At 44.2% G+C, this 26,386-nt stretch overlaps 1 protein-coding gene across 1 annotated transcript in view; it reads left to right on the plus strand.

The window, feature by feature from the left end:
• Nucleotides 1-25,357, plus strand: part of plxna1a (plexin A1a) — a 235,418-nt gene extending 210,061 nt beyond the window's left edge. The window contains exons 21-32 of the mRNA XM_030118875.1: nucleotides 4,289-4,386; nucleotides 4,503-4,661; nucleotides 5,834-5,900; nucleotides 9,168-9,314; nucleotides 10,161-10,320; nucleotides 10,748-10,851; nucleotides 10,950-11,046; nucleotides 13,515-13,705; nucleotides 17,542-17,711; nucleotides 18,535-18,747; nucleotides 20,313-20,463; nucleotides 23,832-25,357. Of these exons, the coding sequence (XP_029974735.1) occupies nucleotides 4,289-4,386; nucleotides 4,503-4,661; nucleotides 5,834-5,900; nucleotides 9,168-9,314; nucleotides 10,161-10,320; nucleotides 10,748-10,851; nucleotides 10,950-11,046; nucleotides 13,515-13,705; nucleotides 17,542-17,711; nucleotides 18,535-18,747; nucleotides 20,313-20,463; nucleotides 23,832-23,927 (1,653 nt within the window). The 3' untranslated portion in view covers nucleotides 23,928-25,357. The remainder of the gene's footprint in view (nucleotides 1-4,288; nucleotides 4,387-4,502; nucleotides 4,662-5,833; nucleotides 5,901-9,167; nucleotides 9,315-10,160; nucleotides 10,321-10,747; nucleotides 10,852-10,949; nucleotides 11,047-13,514; nucleotides 13,706-17,541; nucleotides 17,712-18,534; nucleotides 18,748-20,312; nucleotides 20,464-23,831) is intronic.
• The last annotated feature ends 1,029 nt before the right edge of the window (nucleotides 25,358-26,386 follow it).

Genomic DNA, 26,386 nt, shown 5'->3' on the forward strand with positions numbered 1-26,386 from the left:
AGATCGAATCTCGCTTCATTACTTCGACATTATTTCAAAACCTGGTGGACACCAGTCCGAAGACAGAAGCACAAACAAACACAAAAATCAAACTCTCACTCAGAATATCCATTTGGCTGAACGCAGAAGGCTTTTACAGCATGTTATACACACATCAGCTGTGTGGCCCATTGTAGCCTCGATCATTAAAGTACAACTGATATAATCTGTGGCTGGATAACAGATTTCTTATCATCAGAGCTTAGCAGATCCAGGTATTTATAAGAATATAAACCACAAGCCTTGCTATTGTTTGAGCCTGAGCATCCTTAGCACACAGAGCACAAAGGGTGGGATAATCCACATGTGTGATTGGTTCAAATCCTTTAGCCTGAAGCTGTTTCTATCAACATTATTAATTCTCTGGCTTCAGGAAACCAGTCAGTCTCATGTTTGTATGCAGCTGTGTGGGTGCAGGCAGATTCTGTTTTATTCCTCCTGCCCTCAGATGAAGTTTCGCCAAAACGAGGAGCTTGATTAAACTTTTAACCTCATTTTCTCCAAACATGTGGATTATAGACCAGCAAAGATCCAACAACGTCTGAGTCAATGAAGAAATTCCTCTTTCTTCCACCTCGTTTTGTCACTGTTGTCCTCCTCGCTGGCGCTACGACTCACCCAACGCCCAGACATTGTGAGCCGTTTGCTTCCATTTGTCCTCAGCAGCTATCTCGCTTTCCAGACGAGCCTTTTTAACATCCCCCTGCAGTGTAGCTGCATGTGTTTTTGAGTCTGTGTGGCTCAGTGGGGGACACAAAAGTGCACAAGTATTCAAAATTGGTCCTCAAATGTCCCATTTTCTGACTCTTTTTCATAATTGTACTTGCATTTCAGACAATCATAGATTTTCTCATCCTGCGCATGTGTAATAATCAGCTCCCCACGACCACTGTACTTTACAGAACAGGACTTCATTGTTCTGGTATTTCTGAATTTCAAGTGTAAAATTTTGAATTAAATTAATGAAATAAATAAAACAACAACAATGAAATCAATTCAAACCTTTTGTGAAAACAATCCAATGGTGATGAAGTTTCTGTCCATCAAACAAAAGGACAAAAACCAGGACTTAATGGAACCAATAAATGTTTTTTCTCCTTTTTAAAAAAAATCAATTAAAGACACCCGTAGTTTTTTTTAGCCACAAGTTAGTCAATGCAGTTTTAGTTTTTTGTTCAGAGGCTTCCTTAAATATTAGATTTTAAAAAAAGCCCACAATTGTGTGAACTGTGGTGTGTTTTCAGCTTGTACATCAAACTATGTAACAAAACAGACTTCATTCAACTGAAAATCTGAAAGAAAGGCAGAGATGAACCACATGAAATCAATTAAAGCTCTTTATTGGAACTGCATTCTCAAAGCACGGCAGAGGCATCATCATGCTGTAGTGCTGCTTTTTGAATAGCATGTATTGAGAGAAATTGTCAAATCTGAAGACTACTAAGCAATTATGGAGAAAATGTGTTAAAGTGTCACTTTCAAAATCAGGCTTGTGGTTTTCCAGCAGGACTATGAGCCACTTAGAGTCGGGGTGGATTATATGTTGCAGCACAATCAAAAAGCAAGATGATATATCAATGAATGAAAGAACCTTTGAAAACCATGTTCACCACATATCTTCAGCACATCCAAACAGGAGGAGCTGCAGAGACGACCAGTGGGAAAGCGGTGCTTTAAGCTTTCAGGAGGACATTAGAGGAGGGTAGTGGCTGCTGAAGGTCCTTCAAACAAGCACTGGAACTCAGACACTTTGGACATTTGCATTTGTTAGTGGAGATGTCCTGTATGCAAATCGTGATTCTGTCCACAGCTTTAGACACCAGGTGTGTGAAGGTAAAGAGTGTTTACGTATTTTATTATTACTATGTCCAGACGTCCGTCCTTCTCCTGTATTTCCCCCGAGGGATTCCTGGTGTAATCCAATGACTGGGGTCAACCGGTGCTCCTCGCTTTATTGCTGTGTGTGACTGCACTCTCCCTTAAGCTTTACACACACACACACACACACACACACACACACACACACACACACACACACGCAGATATATGTATGCTCTTTAAATCTCTGAAATTCAGTGAAGACTCTGCCCACTAACACACATGCATCACCATCTGCCTCTATCTAATCTCACTCTGTCTTGCTCTCAGTGTCTTTTTTTGAAACACACACACACACACACACACACACACACACACACACACACACACACACACACACACACACACACGCACGCACACACACACACACACACTCAGTATATTCACCCCGGAGGCCCAAGAATCTCATTTAGCACTTTACAAAGAGGCCCGGCCACTTTATTACGGTGCATCAGAGGAGACGAGGAATAGAAGGAAGACAATAGAAGAGAGAGAAAGGTGTGTTTGATGCATGTTTGTGTGTGTAAGAGAAAGAAAGAATTAAAAATGAGAGGAGAGGCCGAGGGAGTGAAACGTGGAGCGTTACGGAGCCACTTTTGGGAGGTTTAGCGTGTTGTTGATAAGTAGTGACAGGCAGGGTGCACCTCTGTCACCAAACCCCGACACAATCCCAGCATGCCCCGCTGCCTCTTCCCTTCCCTTCCACTGCTCTTCATCTTTTTTCTGCCTGACAGCAGCGTCTCTCTGCTCTCATGCTGTTCTGGTTCAGGACAGTCAGATTAGACTTCAGACACTTTGGGGAAAGTTCCTCCAACAGATAAAAAGTGGAGAGTTTCCAGTGACTGCGGCTTGTTGGAGCATTATGAGGGTTCAGTTCAGGGCTCCATCCAACTCCTGCAGTCTGACAGTGGATCTCAGTTTGATTTAAAGCGACGATATCGGCGCACAGCGAGTGCCAGACGGCTGCAACAGGGTTGGGACGAAGCAATTAAATGTTCCCGATATTGAAATGAGGGGACGCCTTGAGCCACGCAATGCTTCTTCTCCATGTCACAGTCGCGTCAGACCGGCTGCTAAAATCATTCAAGGTGAAAAACACAGCTCACAGCAGGAGGGGGGGGTCGCCAGCCAGCCTCATCTCGCCGACTAACAAGCCAGTCTCAGCTCATCATACGGTGCAGAGAATTGTTTGCTTGCAGATGAACTCATGAAAGCGAGTCACAGAGTTCTACCTGCGCTGTGTTACGTCTTCAACCAGCTCTGGCTGAAAGATGATTTATCTTAAAATAAATTAACACTTCATAGACAGGATTCGTCAATTACACAGGAAGGTAACTGTCAAGCACAGACTGAAGACGAACACGGCTTAGACATAACCACAAGATACATTTTTACATTTTTTGTGCAGAGTTTTCTTTTAAGTAAAAAGAAGGTTGCACTTGTGTCATATATTCACCTTTTATTGTTTTTTCTTTTCTGCTGTCATCATTTATCTAAAATGTACACTCTTCATTGTATTCTTTTGTTTTTAATGTTGTAAGAGTACTATATATTGCAAGTAAAATTCAGGATGACGATATAACAGTTGTCAAGCAGCAGTGAAAGTGACAGCTGCTGTTCATGACTGCTGCTGTGAAACATGATAAAAGCTTGGAATGAAGAAAGGTGCACTGCAAAATAATGCACCACCCTCCCTGGCAGAGAAGTACAAACTGCAATCAGAAAACAATAAGAACGTAGCATGATGTAGCCTCTGATAGAATAAGATTTCATAGCATTGTTTAACCTGGAAGTGCTTAACAGCATTAAATGGCAGTTAGTGGTATTGTTGCATCAGGTTCCCTTAAAGCAGTGCGAAGCATTAGAAAGAAAAAAATGTTCCTGTAGACATGAAAAATGATAAGATGGGATCGTTATAAATCTCAGAAGTTGTTTCTTTAGCATTAAATAACATTAGAAGTGCCCAGTGCATCTGACCGCATAGTTCAGGATTGCATTGACCAAGGTGCACCTATAGCATGAATTATGAAATGAGATGCAACTGTGGCTTTTATCAGCTTAAAATGTGCTTCTAGCATTGGTTAGTATAAGAAAAGACTAGGTATCACTATTACCTAAATAAACAAGGAAAGTTTTTCGTGTAGTTTGACTCTAACTTTGGTCGATAAACAGCTTTCCTCCTGTAACCTCTGAACACCGTTTCACAAACTCGCCTTTCCCATAATCACACCTAAAATGCATCACTTTTCCCACAGAGCTCTTCTTTATGTGGCGGGTTTCGGCTATCTTGTGATTGCTTTCATTGTGTATAGAAAGTGCTCCATCATCCTGACTGTTGTAACGTTCCTCCTGTGGCGGCGGCTTCCTGCAGGTTCAGGCCAACGTGGAGAAGGCGCTCACCCTGTTCGGCCAGCTGCTGACCAAGAAGCACTTCTTGCTGACGTTCATACGGACCCTGGAAGCTCAGAGGTTAGACGTCTGTCCAAACAAATACATGCTTATGCATGGTGAAGCAGACTGCAGAGTGCATTTGTGAAGCGGCTGTGTGTGTGTGTGCGTGCGTGTGTGTGTGAATGCTCTTGCAGGTCCTTCTCGATGCGGGACAGAGGCAATGTGGCGTCTCTCATCATGACGGCCCTGCAGGGAGAGATGGAGTACGCCACCGGGGTCCTGAAGCAGCTGCTGTCCGACCTGATCGACAGAAACCTGGAGAGCAAGAACCATCCCAAACTGCTGCTCAGGAGGTGAGGAAGATGAGGGCGGACGAGGCGTGAATGCAGAACACGCCGCACTTCTTCAACACAGCTCATGAACATTTACTTTAGAAACATCCAGATTTTGTTGCCCCTTCATGAGTAAGTAAACATCCGTCTGCTTTGTAGATCGGTGAAGTAGGACGAACGTTTGATTCCACTGAAGCGCGACGGGAAGATTTCCCAAAATGCACCACTTCCCCTCGTGCTGGGACTTCTTTTAGTAGCACAAAAATGGAAATAGTGTTGATAATGCTGAGAAAGGCTGTGTTGTAAAAATGTGGAGCGGTACTGGAGTTATGCTTCAATACAAATCAGCAAAAACCACAACATTCAGGATCAGTTCTGTGTCACAATACTGTCTCTTTAAATCATGCTCACTGGTCTGCATTAACTTTATATTGCTATACCTTCAGTCAATTTGTAATTTGACACCAGCATCTCCTCCTTGACTATCTGAGGATGTGTCAACATTTCCACGTTATCGGTCCATTTAACTGTAACTTTCAAAGTAACTCCCATTGATCGGTGTGGATGGATTGAGAGAACTTGAGCCAGACGTGTTCTGGAAACTCCTCAGTAGATAATCCATCAATCCCTGTCGTCTCTCATCAAAGCTATTAAACCCAACGGGGGTTAGCAGCAGAGAAGTGTGTAGCTGCTGATCCACACATCGCTCCTCAAACCGTATATTGTGTCATGATCTGCAGGAAATGTAAAGACCGAGGCTGCTAAATGTTCTATTGCTGGCTCAGACCAGGACCTCCAGAACGATATGAGGTCTTAGAAATAACTTCCAACAATAGGCAACTTTATGAATCAAAGACAATGATCCGTCTTTTGATGAAGTTGACAACGTCTTACACTATCGATGAAAATGAGATCATTCTGGCAAATTTATTCCCCATTTTTGTTCAAGTCTAAATAATTTGAATTTACATGCATCTGTATCCAATTGCTGGTTCCCAATAATCGGAGGTAAACTGGAGGCAGCAGAGTGATTAAAAGAGAACTTTGAAGGGAACGTCCTCAGATTCTTCACTTTTATTTGATAATCTGTACGTAAATCAGTGAAGCTGATTCTTTGGAACAGGGTGTATGAGCTGAATTAGAACTGAGATGATGTTTCTCTCATCGTCATCTTTGTAAACTTTGCTTTTCAGAACGGAGTCTGTTGCGGAGAAGATGCTGACCAACTGGTTCACGTTCCTCTTATACAAGTTCCTCAAGGTAAGGCGTGAGCATGTGACGGCGCCTTCTTCCACTGGCGTCATGATCCCGCCATCTCTCTGCCTTCAGGTCATGTGGCTCACTGGGGGGGGGCGTTGCAGAGGGTGTCAGATACCAACCGTCCACCACCACCCCTTCGTCCCCCTCCCCCAGTCTTCACACTTTAATTGGAGTTGTCCTCGTGTGCCACCATTAACCTGAGTCGCCGTCTGATAATTGTCGCAATCTTTCAGCGAGCAGAGAGTTCCAACTGCTTTGAAATTACATTTTATTCTCGCGTCCTGATAAATACGTTGTCATTATGACGCACGTCAAAAAGACCAAACACTTCCACGTCCTCGGTCCGTTTGCTGCAACAGGCTTCATTATATCCCTCCAATGTAAAATGTCAGCGGCTCTAATAAAGCCGCGACGCCGAGCGCCGGTGAAGTTCCTGGACGAGCAACAACAAGGCGGGGGCAGCCGGAGCGGAGCGGTGCCGCGCTCGCTCGTTAGCAGCTGCCCTCCTAATTGGACCAGATGCTAACGAGTTCCTTAAAGGCGGCGCTATTAGGAGACGAGGCAGGGACGGGGGGGGGAACGGGGGTCACGGTAGTTGTGGGAGGGCGAAGTTAAACAGCGAAGTGATGAAGCAATTAGGAGGGAGGAGCTGGAAGACTGGAAATCAGAGTGAGACGCCGGAGGGAGCGAGGGAGCTCAACACCTGACAGATAACGCCGAGATCTGTCTTCGACGGAAATAATTTCAGTTAAATGAAGGAAAATAGGTTGAAAATGAGTGTGTCACATTTTTAGACAACAAAATCTGTTTTTCTTCTTTTTGCTTGAATTGTTGTGGAGGCAGCCGTTGCTGTTATTGTTTATCTACCTGCACATCTGCAGACGAGTGGTTAACTATGGCTGTGGTGCACATGTGTATTACCAGTGTATTTAGAAATTTGCATTTTCTGCCGTTTACAGAGACAGAGTCAGATCGTTTTGAAAAAGTTCCACCTTGGCAGCAGTTTTCAAAAAGCTGTGCTTTCAGTGGCTCCAAGCAGTGTTTTCATGTAAACTGAAAACCCAACGCACTTTTTTGCGTTTTCTCTTGAAAATGTTCATGTAAAGGGTTTCGAATTTACACGTGAGTCTAAAAGACAGAAGAACTGAGTCAGGCGTCGATCTCTGATCTCAAAATGTTGTTAAATGCTGTAAAAAAAAAAAGGAAAAGGTGTGTCGTCGATAATACTTGGAAGTTGGACAGATAAATTAGTGCTTTACCTAACACACACACACATACACACACACAGCCTGGTGAGGGTTTAATGATGGTCCACGCGGCGCTCAGGGAGTGCTTCAGACTGAGTGTCGGGCGCGAGGCGTCCTCGCTCTCCTCTGAACTGCTGCTGCTTCACTCGCCAGTGTTTTCCTTTCCTTGGGCCCGAGTGATGACGAACGACGCCGCTGATTGACAAGTGTCTTTGATGGAGGGGAGAGTGGGAAACGTATTTATAACATCTGTGTCTGGCCGCATCAGAGAAGGCTGAGGAGATTTATATGACGCCGCTCTCACAAAGAAGACGTTTACGTAACGGCGGCGCCACGTCCTTCAGACTTCAAACCCGCCTCCAAAAGATGCCTCAGAATGTGATGTCTGGACCGACGGCTCGCAGCTCATTCACATCAGTTTGATTTATCTTATGGAGGAGGACAGAGCGGGGTGAAAAGCAGACAGTGTGGAGGGGTTTTAGACAGGTCATTTAGAGGAAACTGACCGACAATCCACCTCAGGATCCTGCGAACGGCTGCTTCCGCCAAGAAAGACACTAAATACAGGTTAGATATGAAAGCAGAGTTATAAACCTATGTATAAACTGATATCTGATGTTTTCAAAGCTTGAGCTTTAATTACATTTGAAGAGGCAGAACTGCTCAACAAAACAAATTTATGTTTCATGACAAACAGTTGTTTGATGTCGTTTCTTTAGAATGAGGTCCGGGTTTTCATTTATAGAACAAACACAGGTGATAAGAGAAATCCAGGTAAAGGTTATGACATTCTGGATCAGGGATCACCAATTTGAATTCACAGTCATCATATTAATACGAACTGAACGACGTGAGGTGCAATAATCTCAGAGTTTTAAAGCATGTTGTGGGGTTTTTATACTATCAGTACATTCTACTCTTATTTTTAAAATCAATTGCAGTATGTTGACTCGCTCAGTATCTCAGGTTGTTTTTCTAAGCAGATAAAGATTCTCCAAGAAAGACAGATTTTCATTGAGAACTGTTTTGTAAATCTGCAACACAATAGAACACAAATAGCTTTTATCAAAAGGAGATTTTAACTGAGAATAAGCCAACAAGGTGACACGACTATGAAGCCAGCTGAGCTACATTTGTTAGCATTTGTTAGCTTAGCTTAGCTTGGATCCTCCATTAGCATTTGGCTGAACTACAGTGCAAACAGACAATTTTTTTTAAAGCGATCACTTGACCATAAAGATTGCAAGAATATCTTCCAAGTCAGTTTGTGATCCTCCTTATATGTCGTTAAATACTTGACAAATACGAGAACTGAAAATCTTTTTTCCTTCAACCAGACAAATGAGACGGCATTTAGTTTGAAACTGCGTAGCAAATGCTTCTCTCAGTAAAGTGAAACCAGGAGGTGGAAGAAAAGCACATTTTTAAAGGAAGGAGGTCTTTAAGCAGGGACGTTTTCTCACACACCTTCCCTCGTCTAGCAGGATGAACGAACGCTCACCATTCCAAAAGCGTCTCCCCTTCAATCAGTATTCTGAGCTGTGCCACATTTAAACACTTTCTGTTGTGACTGATTGCTCTGCAGACGTGTACCACACATCAGACAGTCTGTTTTTAGGCCTTAGTTAGTGACACATTATGTAAATCAGGCAAACCGTGGCCCCAGTATACTTTACGCTTTAAGCAACAAGAAATGCCGACGTGCTACCGAGTTGTTGCTTTTTTCCTCACAAGTTGCAAAAGATTTAAGTCTCCCGAGATATTTCAAAAAAGTAAATACTTCTGCTAAGTACCTTTAAATTCTGTATTTTCGGATATTTTTATTGTATTCTGTCTAAGCCACGGGGATCATTCAAGGGACGATAGAGATGAAAAGGGGGGAAATGATTGCGACTCGCTGGGAGGTCTTCCCTCCTCAGGACTCCCAACAATTACTCAAATAAAAGAATCTGAGAGAGGAGATTTGCCGCTTTGTCTGAGCTGCAGATAAGTGATGGGTTTCTGCCTCCTCTCTCACCAGGAGTGTGCCGGGGAGCCTCTGTTCATGCTTTACTGTGCCATCAAGCAGCAGATGGAGAAAGGACCCATCGACGCCATTACGGGAGAAGCTCGCTACTCCCTCAGCGAGGACAAGCTCATCAGGCAGCAGATCGACTACAAAACACTGGTCAGTAAACTCACCGTGCCTCCGGTGTGAGCTCTTAACCGTCGGTCACATTCGATGGAGTGTAAAGTTTGAAGAGATAGCTCGTCAAATTTGAAAATATATCACAGGTCGTAACTGATCTTTAAAGCTTTTGTGTACCTGATCGTAGATACGATGAATCAACAGCGATGCTAACTGTGCTAGCCTCCAATGAATGAAATCCTGATGTGGATAACAGACATTTCAACACTGATAGAAGACGAAGTTACTGTAATGCAGATACCTTTCCTACACTCGATCCGGGCGCTGCTCTGCTACCTCAGCCTGACCTTTTCCCTGGATGTTAAATCAGGTACAAATAAAAAGTTGTAAATTCAGGTTCGAAACAACTGGTCATGGGTAAAACTACAGAGATTTGAAATGGAAAGGCGTACGAATTGACCAGGAGTTCGATAAACACTGAGCTCCAGCACAAGTTGTGTTTGCACGGAGAGCGGCGTTTGGCCACCAACCCACCCCGTCTCGCGCCCGCCTCTCCAAACAAAGCTCTTCAGGTTTGGATTGGACGCTAGCAGGCAAACCTACTTGTCAGCGGGTTCTGCTCCAGTTGTTTTGGTCGGCACCCAAGTGCGAATGCCGAGTCATTATGAGCCCAGAGCGCCCAGGCGGAACAGGAAAACGTCCAGCTTTTAAAATAGCTGCGGCAAACAGACTAGGTGTGAAATTCTGTCAGGTACATTCAAATGCAACAAAACAACCATTCAAAGAGCTCACAGCCGGGCAGAATCTCCGGTGGAGGCAGTTTCTATCTTTCGCTCCTGACTCTGCTTCTCTTCGCTCCCTCTCGCTTGTTCTTCCTCGTGCCAGACTCTGCACTGCGTGAACCCGGAGAACGAGAACGCCCCGGAGGTGACGGTCAAGTGTCTGAACTGTGACACCATCACTCAGGTCAAAGAGAAGCTGCTCGACGCCGTGTACAAAGGCAGCCCCTACTCTCAGAGGCCGAAGGCTTCTGACATGGACCTGGGTACGTGGTGCACACGGGGCAGCGGGCAGAGAAAGTGTTTTCCGTTCTTACGGAAGGGGCAGTTTTTAAGTAAAGGGATTTCTCTCACGTGGTGCTGTTGTACTGCTCGATCGCCCCTCAAGGCACGATACACTGCGAATGTACACTACGATGTGAACCCAACAAGGAGAGGGAAAAAAAAATCATAACTTTTTCATGAAAGTAACTTTACAGATAATTTTCAGTCATTCCAAACTCACTTTCATAAAATGGAGTAATGAGAATGCTTCATGTTCCTCTCATGGCCGGCCGTCAGCACCTTCAGGCTCCACCGGTGGGAATCGCCGCCATCTCAATGAAAGGAGCTGGACAGATGATGTCGCTTTGTTAAAACACCCAGAAGGAAAATTTCTCTCTGACTGTCCACATCCGCTCCCTCTCTTCAAAGAATGGCGTCAAGGTCGGATGGCCCGGATCATTCTGCAGGACGAAGACGTCACGACCAAGATCGACAACGACTGGAAGAGGCTCAACACGCTGGCGCACTATCAGGTACCGCACCGCTACACAGGCGTCCATACAAGCCGGAGCCAGCCACCGGGAGGCCGAGGCCCACTGTGAGTATTTTTTTGTGTGTGTTTGTTGTGCAGGTAACAGATGGCTCGGTGATCGCCCTGGTGCCAAAGCAGAACTCCGCCTACAACATCTCCAACTCCTCCACCTTCACCAAGAGCCTCAGCAGATACGGTACGGCTCCGCTTGATCCCATTTAAATCATTCTGTCAATGATTCCCGCTCCTCCAAGTGTCTCTCTCCACCCCCCACGCACGCACGCACACACACACACACACGCGCGCGCTCTAACTGTCTTTCATTCGCTCTTTCTCTTTGTTTGTCACGGCCATGATTGGGCTCCATTTTTTTCTCTTCCCTCACCTCCCCCTGAGTGAATGGCAATCCTTTTTATCCACTGCCATCAGCCCAGGCCAAGGCTATTCCACGGCCATTTCCAAGCGGTCCATAAATGACAGGCATTAAAGCAGACACCTCGATCCCCAAGCTGACAGAGTGAAAAGAGAGAAAAAAGAAAAAGGATAGAGAGAAGAGGGACGTCGAGCAAGTCAGATAGGAAGAGACCCAGCATGGTATATTTCACGGGAAAATTAAACTATTTAGAAGACAGATTACTCTGTGAAAGAAAAGATGGAGAACCTGGTGTGATGCTGATGCTGCTGCAGATTCACTCCAAATATCCCTAAAGATACAGCTCAGATTGTAGTTCTCTTTTTGAGTTTATTATTTCACAATATTTACCTGACATGCTTTAAATTGGCCTTATATGGAAATGGATTGTGATGATGATGAAAACGGAGAACCAAAGCTGCATTCTGCATAAAGTCAACACAAAGGCTTTATTCATGACTCTATACCGTTACTTATTTAACTGTTTTTAGCTTCGGGGAAAAGGAATTCACCATACCTGTGTGTGAAGTGCATAGTTCACTTTTACATCTTGAAGTCATTCTTGCTTTGGTTCGTGGATAATCTGAGCAGAGAGTCCAGCTCAGGGTTCAACAAGGGGAATATTTTAGCTTTATATGATTATTAATCTACAGTGCAATTGCCATTTTTCAAGAAGAAGCAAGTGCATACAGAAGAAAACCAACAAACCTGTTCAGTCTAGTCAGGCCAAACGACCTCTTTAAATTCATTTGAGATTGTTGTAACCTGAACAAACGATAATATGCGTATAGACAGGCTGTCTAAAATATATATCCTTCTAGCTCTGGATCAGTCCTGACTCTCCTGTTGAAAGCCATCTGGATCTGTGGCAGGAAAACTGAAAGCTGTGAATTAAGTGGTGACTGGCATGATAAGGAGGCACATCTTCAGTAAAGGTTTTGTTGGTTTCTGCCCCATTTGCATGACTTTTCCAAGTAAAAACAGGAAACTTGCGTTGCAATTTTCCGAGGTGAAATGTTTCTTGATTCTGTTTCCATGGAAACTGGGGAAAAACAAAAAATACAGTAGCTTGAGTTCAAAAGGCACGGAGGGCTTTAATTTATGAAATCCCTTTTCTGGACATGTAGTGAAGGGACTCAGCTACAACTCTCACATTATAGCAACGTCGTCAGGCCTAATTGGTTCTTCTCAGACTGACAGACTGATTGATTGATAGGTGCAGTGTGAAGCACTGGTTCAGTTTTCATTTAATCAATCAGTCAATCAATCCAGCAGTCAAACAAACTTTATTTATACAGCAGATTTCATGGAGGTTGCTGGAATTCAAAGTGACGCTGTTTTCAAGTGATAACAAGTCACGACGAGAGAGGACAAGGAAACTAAGAAGGAGCGAGGTGTAGGGGAAGAATGGATAATATATTGAAGCAAGCTTATTCTAAACTTACACATGAAAAAATTTATAAACAATAAAATGACATTGAATGAAAAGAACTGATGTTAGGAGGAATATGAATAGAATAGCAGAAATAATCAAACTCCAGAAAGTGCACAGCTGGATGTGTGGCTGTGGGCCGCTGCCCGGACGAGTCTGAGTGCCGCTCCGTGTGCAGTGCTGTTGGCCGCCGGCGGTCATGATGGGTTTGGAATCAAAACGCCACCCTGCACCCCGCTAGGCAAAAAAATGGAAAATAAAAATAAGCAGCACTGGACAAGCAACCCCACTCTCTTTCACTTTTCTGCCCTTATTATTCTCCATTTCACCCTTCTCTCTGCTGACCTTTCGTCTCTGCGTCCATTTAGCTCACCCACCCTCGTTTTTCCTGTCATCTCGCCCCACTTTTTGGCTCCGTCCTCCGGCCTTAACCGAACATGCAGGGCCCTGAAACAGACTCTGTTGTTGTCCTTCCACCTTTTCCCTGCTTTTTACCTCAAACAGCTGCGGCTCAGCACGTAATGGCCTCCCTGCTTGTGCCCCCTCGCCCACGGGTTCACTGGAATCCCCCCCATTCTGAATGGAACAGCGGCAAATGCCTCCTTGGTTCTGGCATTCACATTATAAATAATGAAGAACCGGACAGAGGAATGTGCATATGGCTGGATTACAAAAACAACGGGATGCGAGTTATACCGTTTTCAACGTTTCTGCAGAAACAAACATCAGGGGGTTTTTTGTGTAGAGAGTACAGCCACATTATGTAAACAGTCAGAAGATGTTTTAAAGACAGCCAACGCGTCCCTGTGTCTCCTTCCAGAGAGTATGCTCAGGACAGCCAGCAGCCCGGACAGCCTGCGGTCCCGGACGCCCATGATCACCCCCGACCTGGAGAGTGGAACCAAACTGTGGCACCTGGTGAAGAACCACGACCACTCAGACCAGCGGGAGGGGGACCGAGGCAGCAAGATGGTGTCCGAGATCTACCTGACCAGGCTGCTGGCCACCAAAGTAAGAGCGATGCTGCACTTTTCTAAAAGTTGATTCCAGCCCATGGTGAGGGGGGGGGGGGGGGACCTCTGGAACAGCACTTAGATTCACCGGGGGACACTAAAACTCACCACTGAAACTCAGACTAATGGAGCCTTTTCAGCATTATCAGCTTTTCGAGATCCACCTCAACCATTTAATAGTAGAGGACGCTCTCCGAGCGCGCTGTCTGTGGGTCCTTGAAGGAGTTTAACGTTTATTAAATCACACGGAAACACCGGGTGTTAGCAGTCCTCACCCCGCTCAATGTATGGACAATATTTACTCTCATGCTTGAAGCTGACACTCTCCGATGCAAATTAGCTGAATAAATCAAGTAGAAGTGCCCCAACAGTGAAATCTGAAATGAATGAAGGCTGAGAGAAAGGCCAGTCGCACCGGCTGTATTAGTGAATGGAAATCATGTCACATCAATGTTAAACTCCACGTAGAAGGTTTAATGCACATGTATGGAAACAGGATCGACTTGTTATCTATATTTCCTCCACTCAGGGTATTAAACTCCTCCGTCTGGGTTGCTTTTAAACCACTAGCTCTTCATGCATGGACCTTTTCTACAGTCATCATGAAAACAACACTTTGAAAAGGACTCATTAACCTGAACTTCTTGTTCAAACAACCCTGCAGAAAATCACATTTTTCAGGCATGTCAGATTCATTTTCCTTTACATTTCCAGTGTTTTGCTTTATAACAGCAATGGTGTCCATCATTATAAAAATCAACTATAAGACTGTTGCACTCAGGACCACAAGTACAGAGCTAAAGGGAGAGATCATCTGATTCCTCAGTTGGTTTGAAGGTTTGCTGTCTCAGAGTGACTGTTAGAGAACTGCATGAAGATGATTTAAGTCAGTAAAGAGAAGCTCGAGCTCCAGTGGCTGGTTTGGTCATCAGAGGACTGAGTGTCTTGGAATTTAGGCGTATTGAAAACGAGTTGGAGGCAACAATCTGTCAACTGTTCTGAGATCTGCTTCAGTCATGATCAGTAAAAGACTGGTGAGACGATCATTATGTTTCGGTTTTATCAACTTTGTTTCTGTTTGAAGGAATTTATTACCAAATCATTTCCCGAGGGCGATGATCTGCAAAGAGGATTACAACCTTAAGTCACAATCAAAATTATGTTGAATTGCAAGTCGATAATTTCTAAGTCTTTATAACTTTTACATTATTTATGTGAGATTGTTCATGATAGCATAACCCTGAGAGAATCCGTGGACAGAACAGACACTCAAATGCAATAATATCAGTAGAATTACTTTCACAACAGTATTGGCTGAGATCTAGTTCAAGCAGGTAAATAAACAATGGAAGACATTTGGAAAACCAAGAACATAGCCCTGAGGTACACCCATAGAAATCAAGTGTCAGATTTGTTTGGCTTTGTTATCAAAAATCATTCACCCTTCTAACTAAAATACTATGATTCTCTGAGAACCACGCCGACCACTGTAGCTCTGGTCTGGTTCTAATCTCACAGGATCCCTTGTACTCAATGGACTGACCATAAGGCTGATGAAGCATGGGTAGAGAAACTTTAAAGGTATATCTTTGGATTTGATGAATCATGTAAAATTATCTCAGTGTTTTCAATGCACATACAAAACAAAGGGGGAAAAAAATCTAGTCTCTAAATCCAGAAACCTTGTGGTTTGATCCATCCAGCTATATTTCCTCTCCCCTTACTGGTGTCTCGGTTTACCATCTCATTCCTAATTGCAAGAAGGGGAGGAAAATGCAGCAACGGGCAGCAGCTACAAGGGAGACGGCTTTTCAATTTCCACTGGTAATAAGAAAAACAGATTAATAAGAGGTGGGCTGGTGGTGCAGAGTGCAGAGAGGCTGATACAGAAGGTGTCAGGAGACAGGTAATTTGTTGAGGGATTGAAGATTTGGACAAGCATGATGAAAAAGAAAAAAAAAAACAGAGAGGCAAATGCAATTGAGAAGCTCATCTTGTCCTTGTCTCTCCATGGCCGTGAATGCAGATCTGGGTTCTGTTAATTGGCGACCGGTACAGACATCGTTCCCGCTCCATTTTAAAGTGGCTGACTGAATGCAATCCCTAAACATTCCCTGACTAATGGATTCTGCCAGACGGGGATGGCAGGGAAACAAATGTGTTGTTAGGGAAATTCACTTAGCCACATTTGATGTAATTATGTTGACGCACTGTCAGCGGAGGAAGGCGTGATCTGAACCCAGGAGCCGGGATTCCTGGTTGTGACTGTGCGGAGCAATTCCATTTCATAACCGGGCGGTATGAATGACCGCAGCGGAATCCCTCCCTGAAAACCCGCGCCTAGTTCTTCTGCTCAGGCGCAGTATATGAACACTTGAATAACAACAAATTTCCTCCAGAGGGCCATGAGTCCCTGTCCATGTTCTCCTGGGGCTTGGCAGGTTTATAGTCGAGGCATGCTAGCTATGCTGTTTTCAGTGTTTCTGCCGTTTACATGCAAACGGACATCGTTTGTCTTGTGGACGTGAAACTTTTCTGAAACAAAAACACCAAAAAAGCTATTTCAACTGGAATGATAAGGGCCTAATTAAAACTAAAGTTAAAAATACAAAAAAAATGTCTGACAGATTTTTCAGGAAACACAACAGCCTGGCTGTTTGTCAAGTTGAATTTGAACTACCCAGTATTTATCGATTAATATATGACCAACGGTCGACTTGATTACCTTCATAACGCAGCAGCCCTGAGGTCAAATGCCAAAATCCTTGTCAGACAAGAAAGCCCATTTCATTCTTAGATATCTGTTTAAATATTAACAAAATGATTTTATGTGACCTTTTGGCAATTTTCTTAGCTAATTTCTACAGAGAATCACAAGATTCTCAAGGTTCCAACATTAATTATAGCAAGGTTAAAACACTAGCACCGCATATCCAAATGAAGGCAGTGAAAAGCTGTTCAGACAAGAATAAAATGAACATTCATGTGTTTTCCCTTGTTCTCCAAGCACCGTTTTTATGCAAATCGGACTCAAAACACTGCAAGTAGTGTTGAAACACGTACGAGTATAAAGTCAAATTCAATAAATGCAACAGGCCTCGCGACGGCTTCAACTCATTATATTCTCTAATAATTTCAAACTTCTCAATATCTTTTATTATGAAAATTGATTCTTACAGAAACACAGACTTCACCAAGTTAGGGTTATTTTCAGTACATAAGTTGGTAAGTATTCAAAAGTGCATTTACTTATATCCACAGGTGAAGATCGCAAAGTGCCTAGCAGCGTAACAGCAGTGGGTTGTGAGTTTACTGGGTGGGTTTGACTGCTGATGCAGAAACGCTGGCAGCCTCTAACAAGTGGAGTTCACCTTCGTACAGGTCTTATTGGACTCACTCAGCTCCGCCTCCCCAATCAGCCGACTGGTTGAATCAACTTCAGCATCTCTGAGTGCTGGACCGCTCAACTTGTGGCGTTGGGTCGTCCGCTCAGCCCTTCGCACGCCATGTGTTAATATTAAATAGCCAAAGACTCAAAAAGTGCCACAAATGAATAAGTTATTATTTTACAAAAAAAAAAAAAAAAAAAAGTTCCTCAGTCTGGTTGAGTGTAGCTGGTGTCAGCGGTCTCCTCTTTACCACCACAACAGCACCTGGCGAGACTTTGAGGCTCATGTCAAGTAGACATTGAGGCCGGTGTCAAATTACCAGCCAGTGCACAAAGGAAATGCTACTCAGCAGCGAGTTCCAGCATCAGATGAACTGAGAAAGTACAAGGTTTCCTTAAAAAGATGAAATCTGCAGCTCATTTCTCGAATGTCTTTCTTCTTCCAGGGTACATTACAGAAGTTCGTAGACGACCTGTTTGAAACCATCTTCAGCACGGCCCACAGAGGCTCCGCGCTGCCGCTGGCCATCAAGTACATGTTCGACTTCCTGGACGAACAGGCCGACAAACACTCAATCAACGACTACGACGTACGACACACCTGGAAGAGCAACTGGTGAGTGATGTGAAGGATCAGAAACGCTAACGTCGCTGCGAAGGCTCGGCCGCCACCAGCCACTTAGCCCTCTGCTAACTTCCTGCTTAAAACCCAAAAAGTCAGAAGAGATGCTTCGACCGGCGCCTTCGCTTCTTGCTCGTCTTTGTCTTGCAGTCACTCCTGGAGTGAGAGTGGCTGGCTGCCCACACTTATGAATAATACAAGAATAATTGATTGATATTTGGTGGCTTTCTTTCCCATTTAAAGAAATATATAAAAAAAGATCGTGCCAGCTTTGGCTTCAGAATAATACATATTTTTACCCCCATTTTGACCTTACATACATTTACTAAAGTTTTTATCTAATAGATTCATTTGGCTCCAAGGTTTTCCAAGCCCGATAACCTGCATGTGACCTAAAGCTCCACGCTTGGACGTAGTGCTAATGCTAATATCGCACAGCCCATCTGCAAAACAGATATTTTTGTGAACGGTGCCGCATGAAATATATTCAAAATCAATAAGCCCACGTTTGCAAAAATGCACAGGAGATTAAAGTAGTTGCTGTCTTGGACACTTGATCCTAATTCAACACTTGATGTAATAACCTTTTCAGACTAGCATCGCAGTATTTGTTTCCATGCATTATTTAGTAACATTTATTTAATGAACACATTTGTTCTATTTGTACAGAATTAGCAGAAATTTGTATACCAAGTGTTTTTCCCGACCAGTGGTGTGCTGTGCATCTCTGAGCGCTCTCACACTGACTGAGAAAGATGCTGGATCATGCATCTCCACACAGTAACACAATCATTGCGTGTTTTCTCGTTGTCTCCAGCCTTCCTTTGCGGTTCTGGGTGAACGTGATCAAGAACCCGCAGTTTGTGTTTGACATCCACAAGAACAGCATCACAGACGCCTGCCTGTCCGTGGTGGCCCAGACCTTCATGGACTCCTGTTCCACGTCAGAACACAAACTCGGAAAAGACTCGCCCTCCAATAAGCTCCTTTACGCTAAAGACATCCCCAACTACAAGAACTGGGTCGAGAGGTGAGTCAGATTAACTCCATTTTCATCAGAGAAGGACAGAATGTCTTAAAAGTTAAGGTTCTTTTTGAGCTGATGGGAAAACAATGAGGCGAACAGTTAAGACTATTATGCTATTAGAAGCTGCAAAGCTAAAATCGCTATAGGTTGAACTTTGTGTGGTTCTGGCATTTAAAGAAGAAACAGTTGGTTTAAATTGGAGCAGAGAAATCATGAGTAGTGATTACACCAGCCTTGCTCCTGGCTAACAGGCAGTTTATAAGCTCACCAGCATCTCTGTTCACTTTGTGATAAAGAACTCGTAGAAACTGTGATTCTTAGTGGGAAAACGTCCTCCAGCTCACCCCTCATCTTTTATTCAGCTGCACAGTGTTTAGCCAGACTCCAGATAAAGTTTACGCTCCACCTGCTCTTGCCACAAGTCATTGTTTCCACTTTTTGGAGGAACGCCCAAAGATCTTATGAGTGGCTTTTTCCAGGAAGCCTCTTCAAAGCCTCCTTTGTTTGGCAGCGTGAGCAGCGGCAGCTCCGAACGCAGCATGGGGCCAAGACGCTCGTCAGAACAGAAGAAATGTGACGTCTTTTGTTTGTTTTATTTCCAGGTTATCTCCATCTGACAGTGAAAGACAGACCTGTCGCTAAGCTGCTTTACCGTCACAAACCTTTACTCTGCATTTTACCTTTCCTGAGCAGATCATTAACGCCTCCGCTGGTGTCAAGTCTGTTTGTCCGTGGTCACAGTGCTGACCAGCCTCCACTGGACCCGGCCGGCTGTGTGCTGCTAAACCTGGAGCTGGTCGATTTGAGTTCTGCAGACAGGCTCTGGATCGGGTCTTTAATGTACTGCGTTGTCTCTGAACATTCTGCGCCGCACTAAAGGAGAATTCCGACTGGGAGTCGATAGTCCGGAGTCCGTTGTTTTCAGCCCTTCACCACATGCAGGATCTGATGGCATCAGCTACATTTATGGCTTCTGTTCATAATCTAACTTCTTTTTGATGGAGCGGGCAAAGGGACTGTCTACGAACAGGAGTTTTTTCATAAACTAACTTTATAAATGTTGAGTACTTCACACTGACTCTTCACTGACACATGTGACTATTATAACTAGAAGTTTGAGGCAATCTTGCTGTCACTAGGTAGGTTTTTTTTTTTTAATGTTTTTTAACGAATGCATTTCAGCTCTACTAGTTTCTTCTTTTCCATCTGACCAATGACTAGAAAACGGATCACAACTAAAACCGATCACTCTGTCGTGGCCCCATGTGTGGAACATTAACAGGAATTAGTTGAAGCGTTTCACACTTCTTTTCTGCCACCTTTCTGATGTCCTTCCCACATGAGAGTGTTGAAATCGACGTCCACAACAGGCCCATTTGTCCTGCCGCCGTGCCCTTTAACAAGACACTTAAGTACCAGCCAAATATTAAGCCTGGGAATATGTATCAATCTGTACCAGCCCCGCCCCCGAGTGAGACGGTCTGACCACCAGCTGCCGCCGTGTGCGTCCGGAATATTGAACAGCGGCGGGAATGCAGCTTAACGCTGTGGCCCGTCCTCTCTTCCAGGTACTACTCCGACATCTCCCGCATGCCGGCCATCAGCGACCAGGACATGAGTGCCTACCTGGCGGAGCAGTCCCGCCTGCACCTCAGCCAGTTCAACAGCATGTCGGCGCTGCACGAGATCTACTCCTACATCATCAAGTACAAAGACGAGGTGAGCGGCACCGAGGACGGCGGGAACCGCTCGCCGCTGCCTCCTGCTTTTTACTTGTCTTGACTGATACCGTGCGGTCATTTGAATTCAATTACACTGATAACTAGTCCACATCAGCGCAGGCTGGAAGGTATCGCCGCCATTAGGATGCACATTAAGGCATGAGCTCAACACATTATGAACTTAATGGAGCTCAACCAAATTTATGTGATTTCCTCTTTTTTTTTTGCGTGTGCTGTATCCTGCAGCTGCTACAGCTTGATTAAAACTCGGCGTTTCTGCTCATATCAGGAAGCTCTTTCTGAGTTGGTTGAAGGGATCGACGCCTCTGCTTTGAGTCAGAACCGTGAGAAGTGGCTGCTACGGAATCATCCTTCCATGTCTTTCATTATACACTGCAGTAGTGCTGAAATCCAGAGATTCTTCTTCATAAACCAGCATTTAATAAAGACACACAGGTTTCTGCTTTTGTACAGTAGTTAGGAAGTCTCTGAGTGGACCAGTATTTCTATGTTTCTTCTACTCTCAGGGTTCTTGCATCCTTTGCACCTCTTCCTCACAGGACCAGCGATGTCAAACACATTTCAGTTCAGGGGTCACGTACAGTCCAGTCTAGGGCTGGGCGATATGGCAAAAAAAAAAGATCACGATTTTTTTTTTTCATATCATTCGATCTCGATTATAATCACGATATGTTATATTGTTTTTAAACCAGTTTTAAAGCATCTGCACTGAAAACTAGAAGTATAGAATAGTTAAACATTTTATTAACAAACTAAGTAAATAGCAATGCAAATTAAATAATATAAACATAGAAAAATAAGAACAATTTCACTTAACAGTGCAGTAAATGGAAAAAAAAAATCTAGCACCAAGATAATAAAATCTTGCGATGCACCGTTTTTTTTTCAGTAAAGGAGAAGAACTGAACGATCGTTAGTTACAGTGTTACAGTTTACAGCCCTGAGGATTTTTGTTGCTATAAAAGATTAAAAAACTAAAGAAACCGCCTGGAGATAATGAAGGTGCTTTAGAATATAAACATTATTTTCAAGTTCTGATGCTAAATATGCTGCTGCCATCATTAATGCTTGCATCAAATGTACAAAATTTAAATAATCGAGATTGGACAGATTAGACTTAAAATGTAGCAGTACAAAACTACAATAACACACAAAAAAAATAGACAAAAGTAATTGTTTTTATCCTCTTAGAATGTTGCTCGTATGGTGCAGTGGCCTGAAAAGACGACACAGGCTACGTTTACATGCAGTCAATATTCGTGTTAAGATAAATATTCTGGTTTCTGAAACATAATAACCCCAGAGAGATCCTCATTCAGACCACGGCCACAGACGACGCCATGACTGCATTTACACTTCATGCCACTAGGGGTGCTGTTTGCATGTTCAACCTTATTTTACACAGACACCACAGAGGAAGAAGGGCTGCAGCGCTGCAGGCTCTCTCTGCATGTTGTTAGAAGAAGAGTGTTAGCGGCAAGACGTGGAGATATGTTCAATGATGCGATGCAGCGTTTTTTCAGTAAAAGAGAAGAACTGAACAATCGTTAGTTAAACTGTATCACAAGTAGCTCCTACTAAAAAGACCAGATTCTTTGCGGAACGGTGTGCTAGCAGCGGCGTGCTAGCAGCGGTGCGGGTGGAGCAGCCTGTCCTATCAGCAGCAGCCTCATCTTCAGAGCATAACGCCGAGGCATGGCTGACTTCATCTGCTTCGCTGCCCTCGGCTCCACGTTCAGCTCCATCTCTGGTTACTTCTCAGACAACTTTCAGGCGGAAGTTGAGCAGGAAAAAGCCGACTTTGATTGGCTGTGGTCACGCACATTTCTGCCTTGTCTGATCTAGTAATTGTGCTCACAGCTGATCACCGTGATCGACTGGAAATTAATCGCTATCAACAATCACGATCATATAATCGCCCAGGCCTAGTCCAGTCTCATCTTGACTTGAAACTACCAGTAAAATGATGCCATAAAAAGCTTTAAGTTTAAGCTCTTCATTTTTGTGTTCTTGTGGCGCAGATGATTAAAATGTCTGTTTTCAGAAAACCAAACAATTACTATGAAAAGTGACGACAATGTGAACATGAAGCCAGTTTCATTGAAACCTTCTGTTGCAAACTACAGTGAAATGTTTTCCTATAGCCACTGCATTACATAAGATTTAACAAACTAAATGGGTTTGAGGCTAACGCTAGTTAGCCATGAGGTAGCTAGCTGTCATGGCAGCGCCATAAATGTCTCAGCTTGGATCTCAGTGAGTTGTGTCCACTCCTTTTAAGAAACGTGTAAAAAAAAAAAAACAACAAAAAAAAAACTGTGTTTTGGATGAAATTTTAAAAATTTGCTTGGTGGTTTCCTAGTCCAGATTACAGCCTCTTATGGGCTGATTTTGGCCCACGGGCCCTATGTTTGACACCTCTGCGGTTGATAGAAATCATTCCAAATCCTGATTTATGTTCCCTGGGTTTTTAGCACAGTTAAAAGACTGTGAATTTCAACAAAAATGACCAAGTATTGACAATGAAGAGGACCAGACAGGCACATGGTTCTGCTTTCTGTTGATAATTCTCTCTAAAGTTTTAGATATTTTCAGTTTGTACTTATTTGCCCTTCAGAAGATCATTCCACCCATCACCAGAAGCCATACATCTGTTTGGAGTCGTGGATGTTTACAGCGAGCCGCCTTAGAAAAGCACATGATGAATAGAATCAGCCTCCCTTTCGCTCTCCACAGAGCGAGCAGCCATTCGTGTGTCTTATTATGAAGAGAGCCTTATATCTATACCGTGCCCCCATCCTTAGGCTTTTATGTGCTGAGAGATGTTTCCCCTCCTTCCTCCTCTCCATCCCTCCAAACCAGCGATATTACAGTAGTTACACCGGCTGCCTGCAGCTGGCTCCATTCAGCGCTCCCGCTCCCCTTCATTACAGCCTATTATCCAGATGCAGACAGCTGCTCGCTGCCCCCATCGCCTCCCAACATGCACCCTGACCCCCACGCCACAATTACACACCGGTTTGATGGCGACGTAAAGAGAAGCTAAGACAAAACCCAGCGCCGCCGTCCTTTGTTCACGTCGTGCAGAGGAGGCCGCACACACACACACACACACACACACACACACACACACACACACACACACACACACACACACACACACTGCTGTATGGACTCTCAGTGACAAATAACACACTATTACAGTGGCAACCTTGCATTCTCCTCACACTGGGAACCGCAACGTAAACGTATGTCGCAAAAATTATTTGTGGTGTGTGTGTGTGTGTGTGTGTGTGTGTACGTGTGTGAGATCCAGATTTTCATGGTGTGTGTTCCTCCTCCCAGATCCTGTCGGCGCTACAGAAGGACGAGCAGTCGCGCAGACAGCGGCTACGCGGCAAGCTGGAGCAGGTCATCGACACCATGGCCCTGGCGAGCTGAGGACCGACCGGCCCCCACCTTCATCACCGCCATCGTCATCAGGAAGCCTCGGCCAGCAGAGCATCGGCGAACCAACACGCCTTCCCCCCGACACCCTCCCTCCTGACATCCCACCACATTTTGACCACTCGACGTTTTGAAAGCCCGTCGTTCTTCGTGAAGGCGGCGGCGGCGGCGGGGGTCCCGGGCACCCGGCAGCAGCAGCAGCAGCAGCAGCAGCAGCAGCAGCAGCACACTGGAGAGACAGCAGAGTTTGGAAGCCGTCGGCCGGGTACTTCTTCTTGATCGTCTCCTCTGAGCCACCGACCCTGCCACGAACAACCAAATCAGCGGAGAGCTCAGCTCAGGAGAGCGCCTCGTTTCCACCACATCCGGAGCAGCCGGCGGGTACTTTGACCACAATCAGGACCGGTACGTTCACCGCGGTGACCGCAGGAACTCACCCGGCTGGGAGCTCCAAAAGACTACGAGCCGCCAGCCGAGGCCACGAGCTGATTAAAAAAAAAAAAAAAGAAAGAAAGAAAGAAAGAAAAAAAAATCCAGGATCAATCAGTTGCTCTCTGTGAGGAGTTTCTCTTTCCTGTGGCTGGTCTCCTCCCACGGGGAGGTCAAAGGTCAGGCACAGCTGCAGGTGGAGATCGACTACGACGCTCAAAGACACTAGAAGAGGAGGGACTGTGCAGGGAAAAGCCTTCCTCCAGAACTCCACTGTCGTCCAACACAGGACCTTTTCATAACTCCTCATTTGATTTCTTACTGCATTTGATTCTTTTACTCCCCCTCCTCCCCCTCCTCGCCCTCGAAACTGCCTCCTCTCCCCAGTGCTGTGCCACTTGTGTTACTGCTGAATTTGCACAACAAAGCTGAATCAAAAGAGAGGATATATGAAGAAAAAAAAAATTATATATATAGATATATAGATATATAAATACAAACCTTTGGTTTTTAAAACAAATGAAAAGTTGAAAAAAAACCTTTTTTTTCCATTTCAATGTACAAAAAGATACGAAAAGGATTTGATATTTCGAGACGAAAAACACAAGGAAAAAGTCGTCCTGTGCCATGTTTTACTTTGAATGTCGTTTAGTGCAAAGACTTCTTTTCATTAGATGAAGAAAAAAAAAAAAAAAGAACAAAAAAACAAACGAAATGTGCTATGATGAAACTGTTGTCATGCTTAGTGGCTGAAAGTGAGAGTTTAAAAATAGGTAAATGGCAAAAATACATATAAACATACATATAAATATCTATATATTGCAGACACTTTCTATATTGGGTGAGGTCTCGGGGGCCGACGTCTGGCTCGAGAGGGGTTTCAAAAAAAGAAAGAGAAACGATGTCAGGGAGCCGCCTGTGAGCCAACCAACCTGCAGTGCTTTTGTGTTTGTTTTAGAAAAACCAAAATACATCAGAATAAAAAAAAAAAAAAAGAAAGAAAAAAAAAGAAACAGCCCGATCAGCTGATGCAGACGAGACAAAAGTGGTTTGGCAGGAAGCCGGCGTCCCGCGGCGGCGGCAGACGATGGAGGCAGCAGGCCGCCGTTTGAGCCCATCCCTGGCACACTGTGCTTTACAGCTTCTTCATCTTGTTTCCCGGACCCTCACCTCCCCCCTCCCCCTGCCCACTTTTTCTCTAAGATATTTTCTAAACCATCCAAAATGAAGTTTTTGGGGGAATTTTTTGCTTTTTTTTTTTGTTGTTGTTGTTTTTTTCATCCACAGCGAACTCAGTGAAGCTAAAGGGTCCATTTAAAAAAAAAATGTGAATGTGGTTTATGAAAAGATAATGTAGCTTGGTTAATGTGAGTGTTTATTGTACCAGTTGAAGGCCTTTCTCTGTTTTTTTTAGGTTTTGTGATTTTTTTTCAAGAGTCTAAAAAAAAAAAATTGAGGAAAAAAAAGACTAAGTTGAAATGTTTCCTTTCTGCCGTGTGCTGCTCCACGTCGACTCGCAGTGCTTTGAAATTCACAGTTTTAAAGGTTCCTTTTTCTGAATGACATGAAAAAAAAAAACGCAGTTTGTATATATGATCATCCATAAATCATGAATCAATGAACCGATCAACAGCCAGATCTCCTGGACGAGCTGAACATCCTCTGGACCGTGACAGTACCGCTCACTTTGCCAATGCCTCAAAAATCACTCGAGTTTTCTTCCTTTTTCAGCAGTGCTTCCCTCAGATTAAGTTTTTTTTTCCCTTCCTGAGGTCAAGTGGAAAGGTGCGTCCAGCCAGCTATTCAGAAACCTGGACTGTCCTCGATAATCTCCTCAAACGTATCCGTCATTCCGTTTCTCTCTAATCTTAATGAAGGATTTGTGAAATATAGTGTCTGACGTTCGCACAGCACAGCTAGCTGGAGCCACGTTTGCACCAACGAGTCAAACAGTCCTGGCCCGATCCGTACCAGGATGAGGCTGGAGTCAAATTACAAACACTCAGAGAACTGCCTCACGCATA

Source organism: Salarias fasciatus, chromosome 20 (assembly GCF_902148845.1).
Source record: "Salarias fasciatus chromosome 20, fSalaFa1.1, whole genome shotgun sequence".
Lineage (NCBI taxonomy): Eukaryota > Metazoa > Chordata > Actinopteri > Blenniiformes > Blenniidae > Salarias > Salarias fasciatus.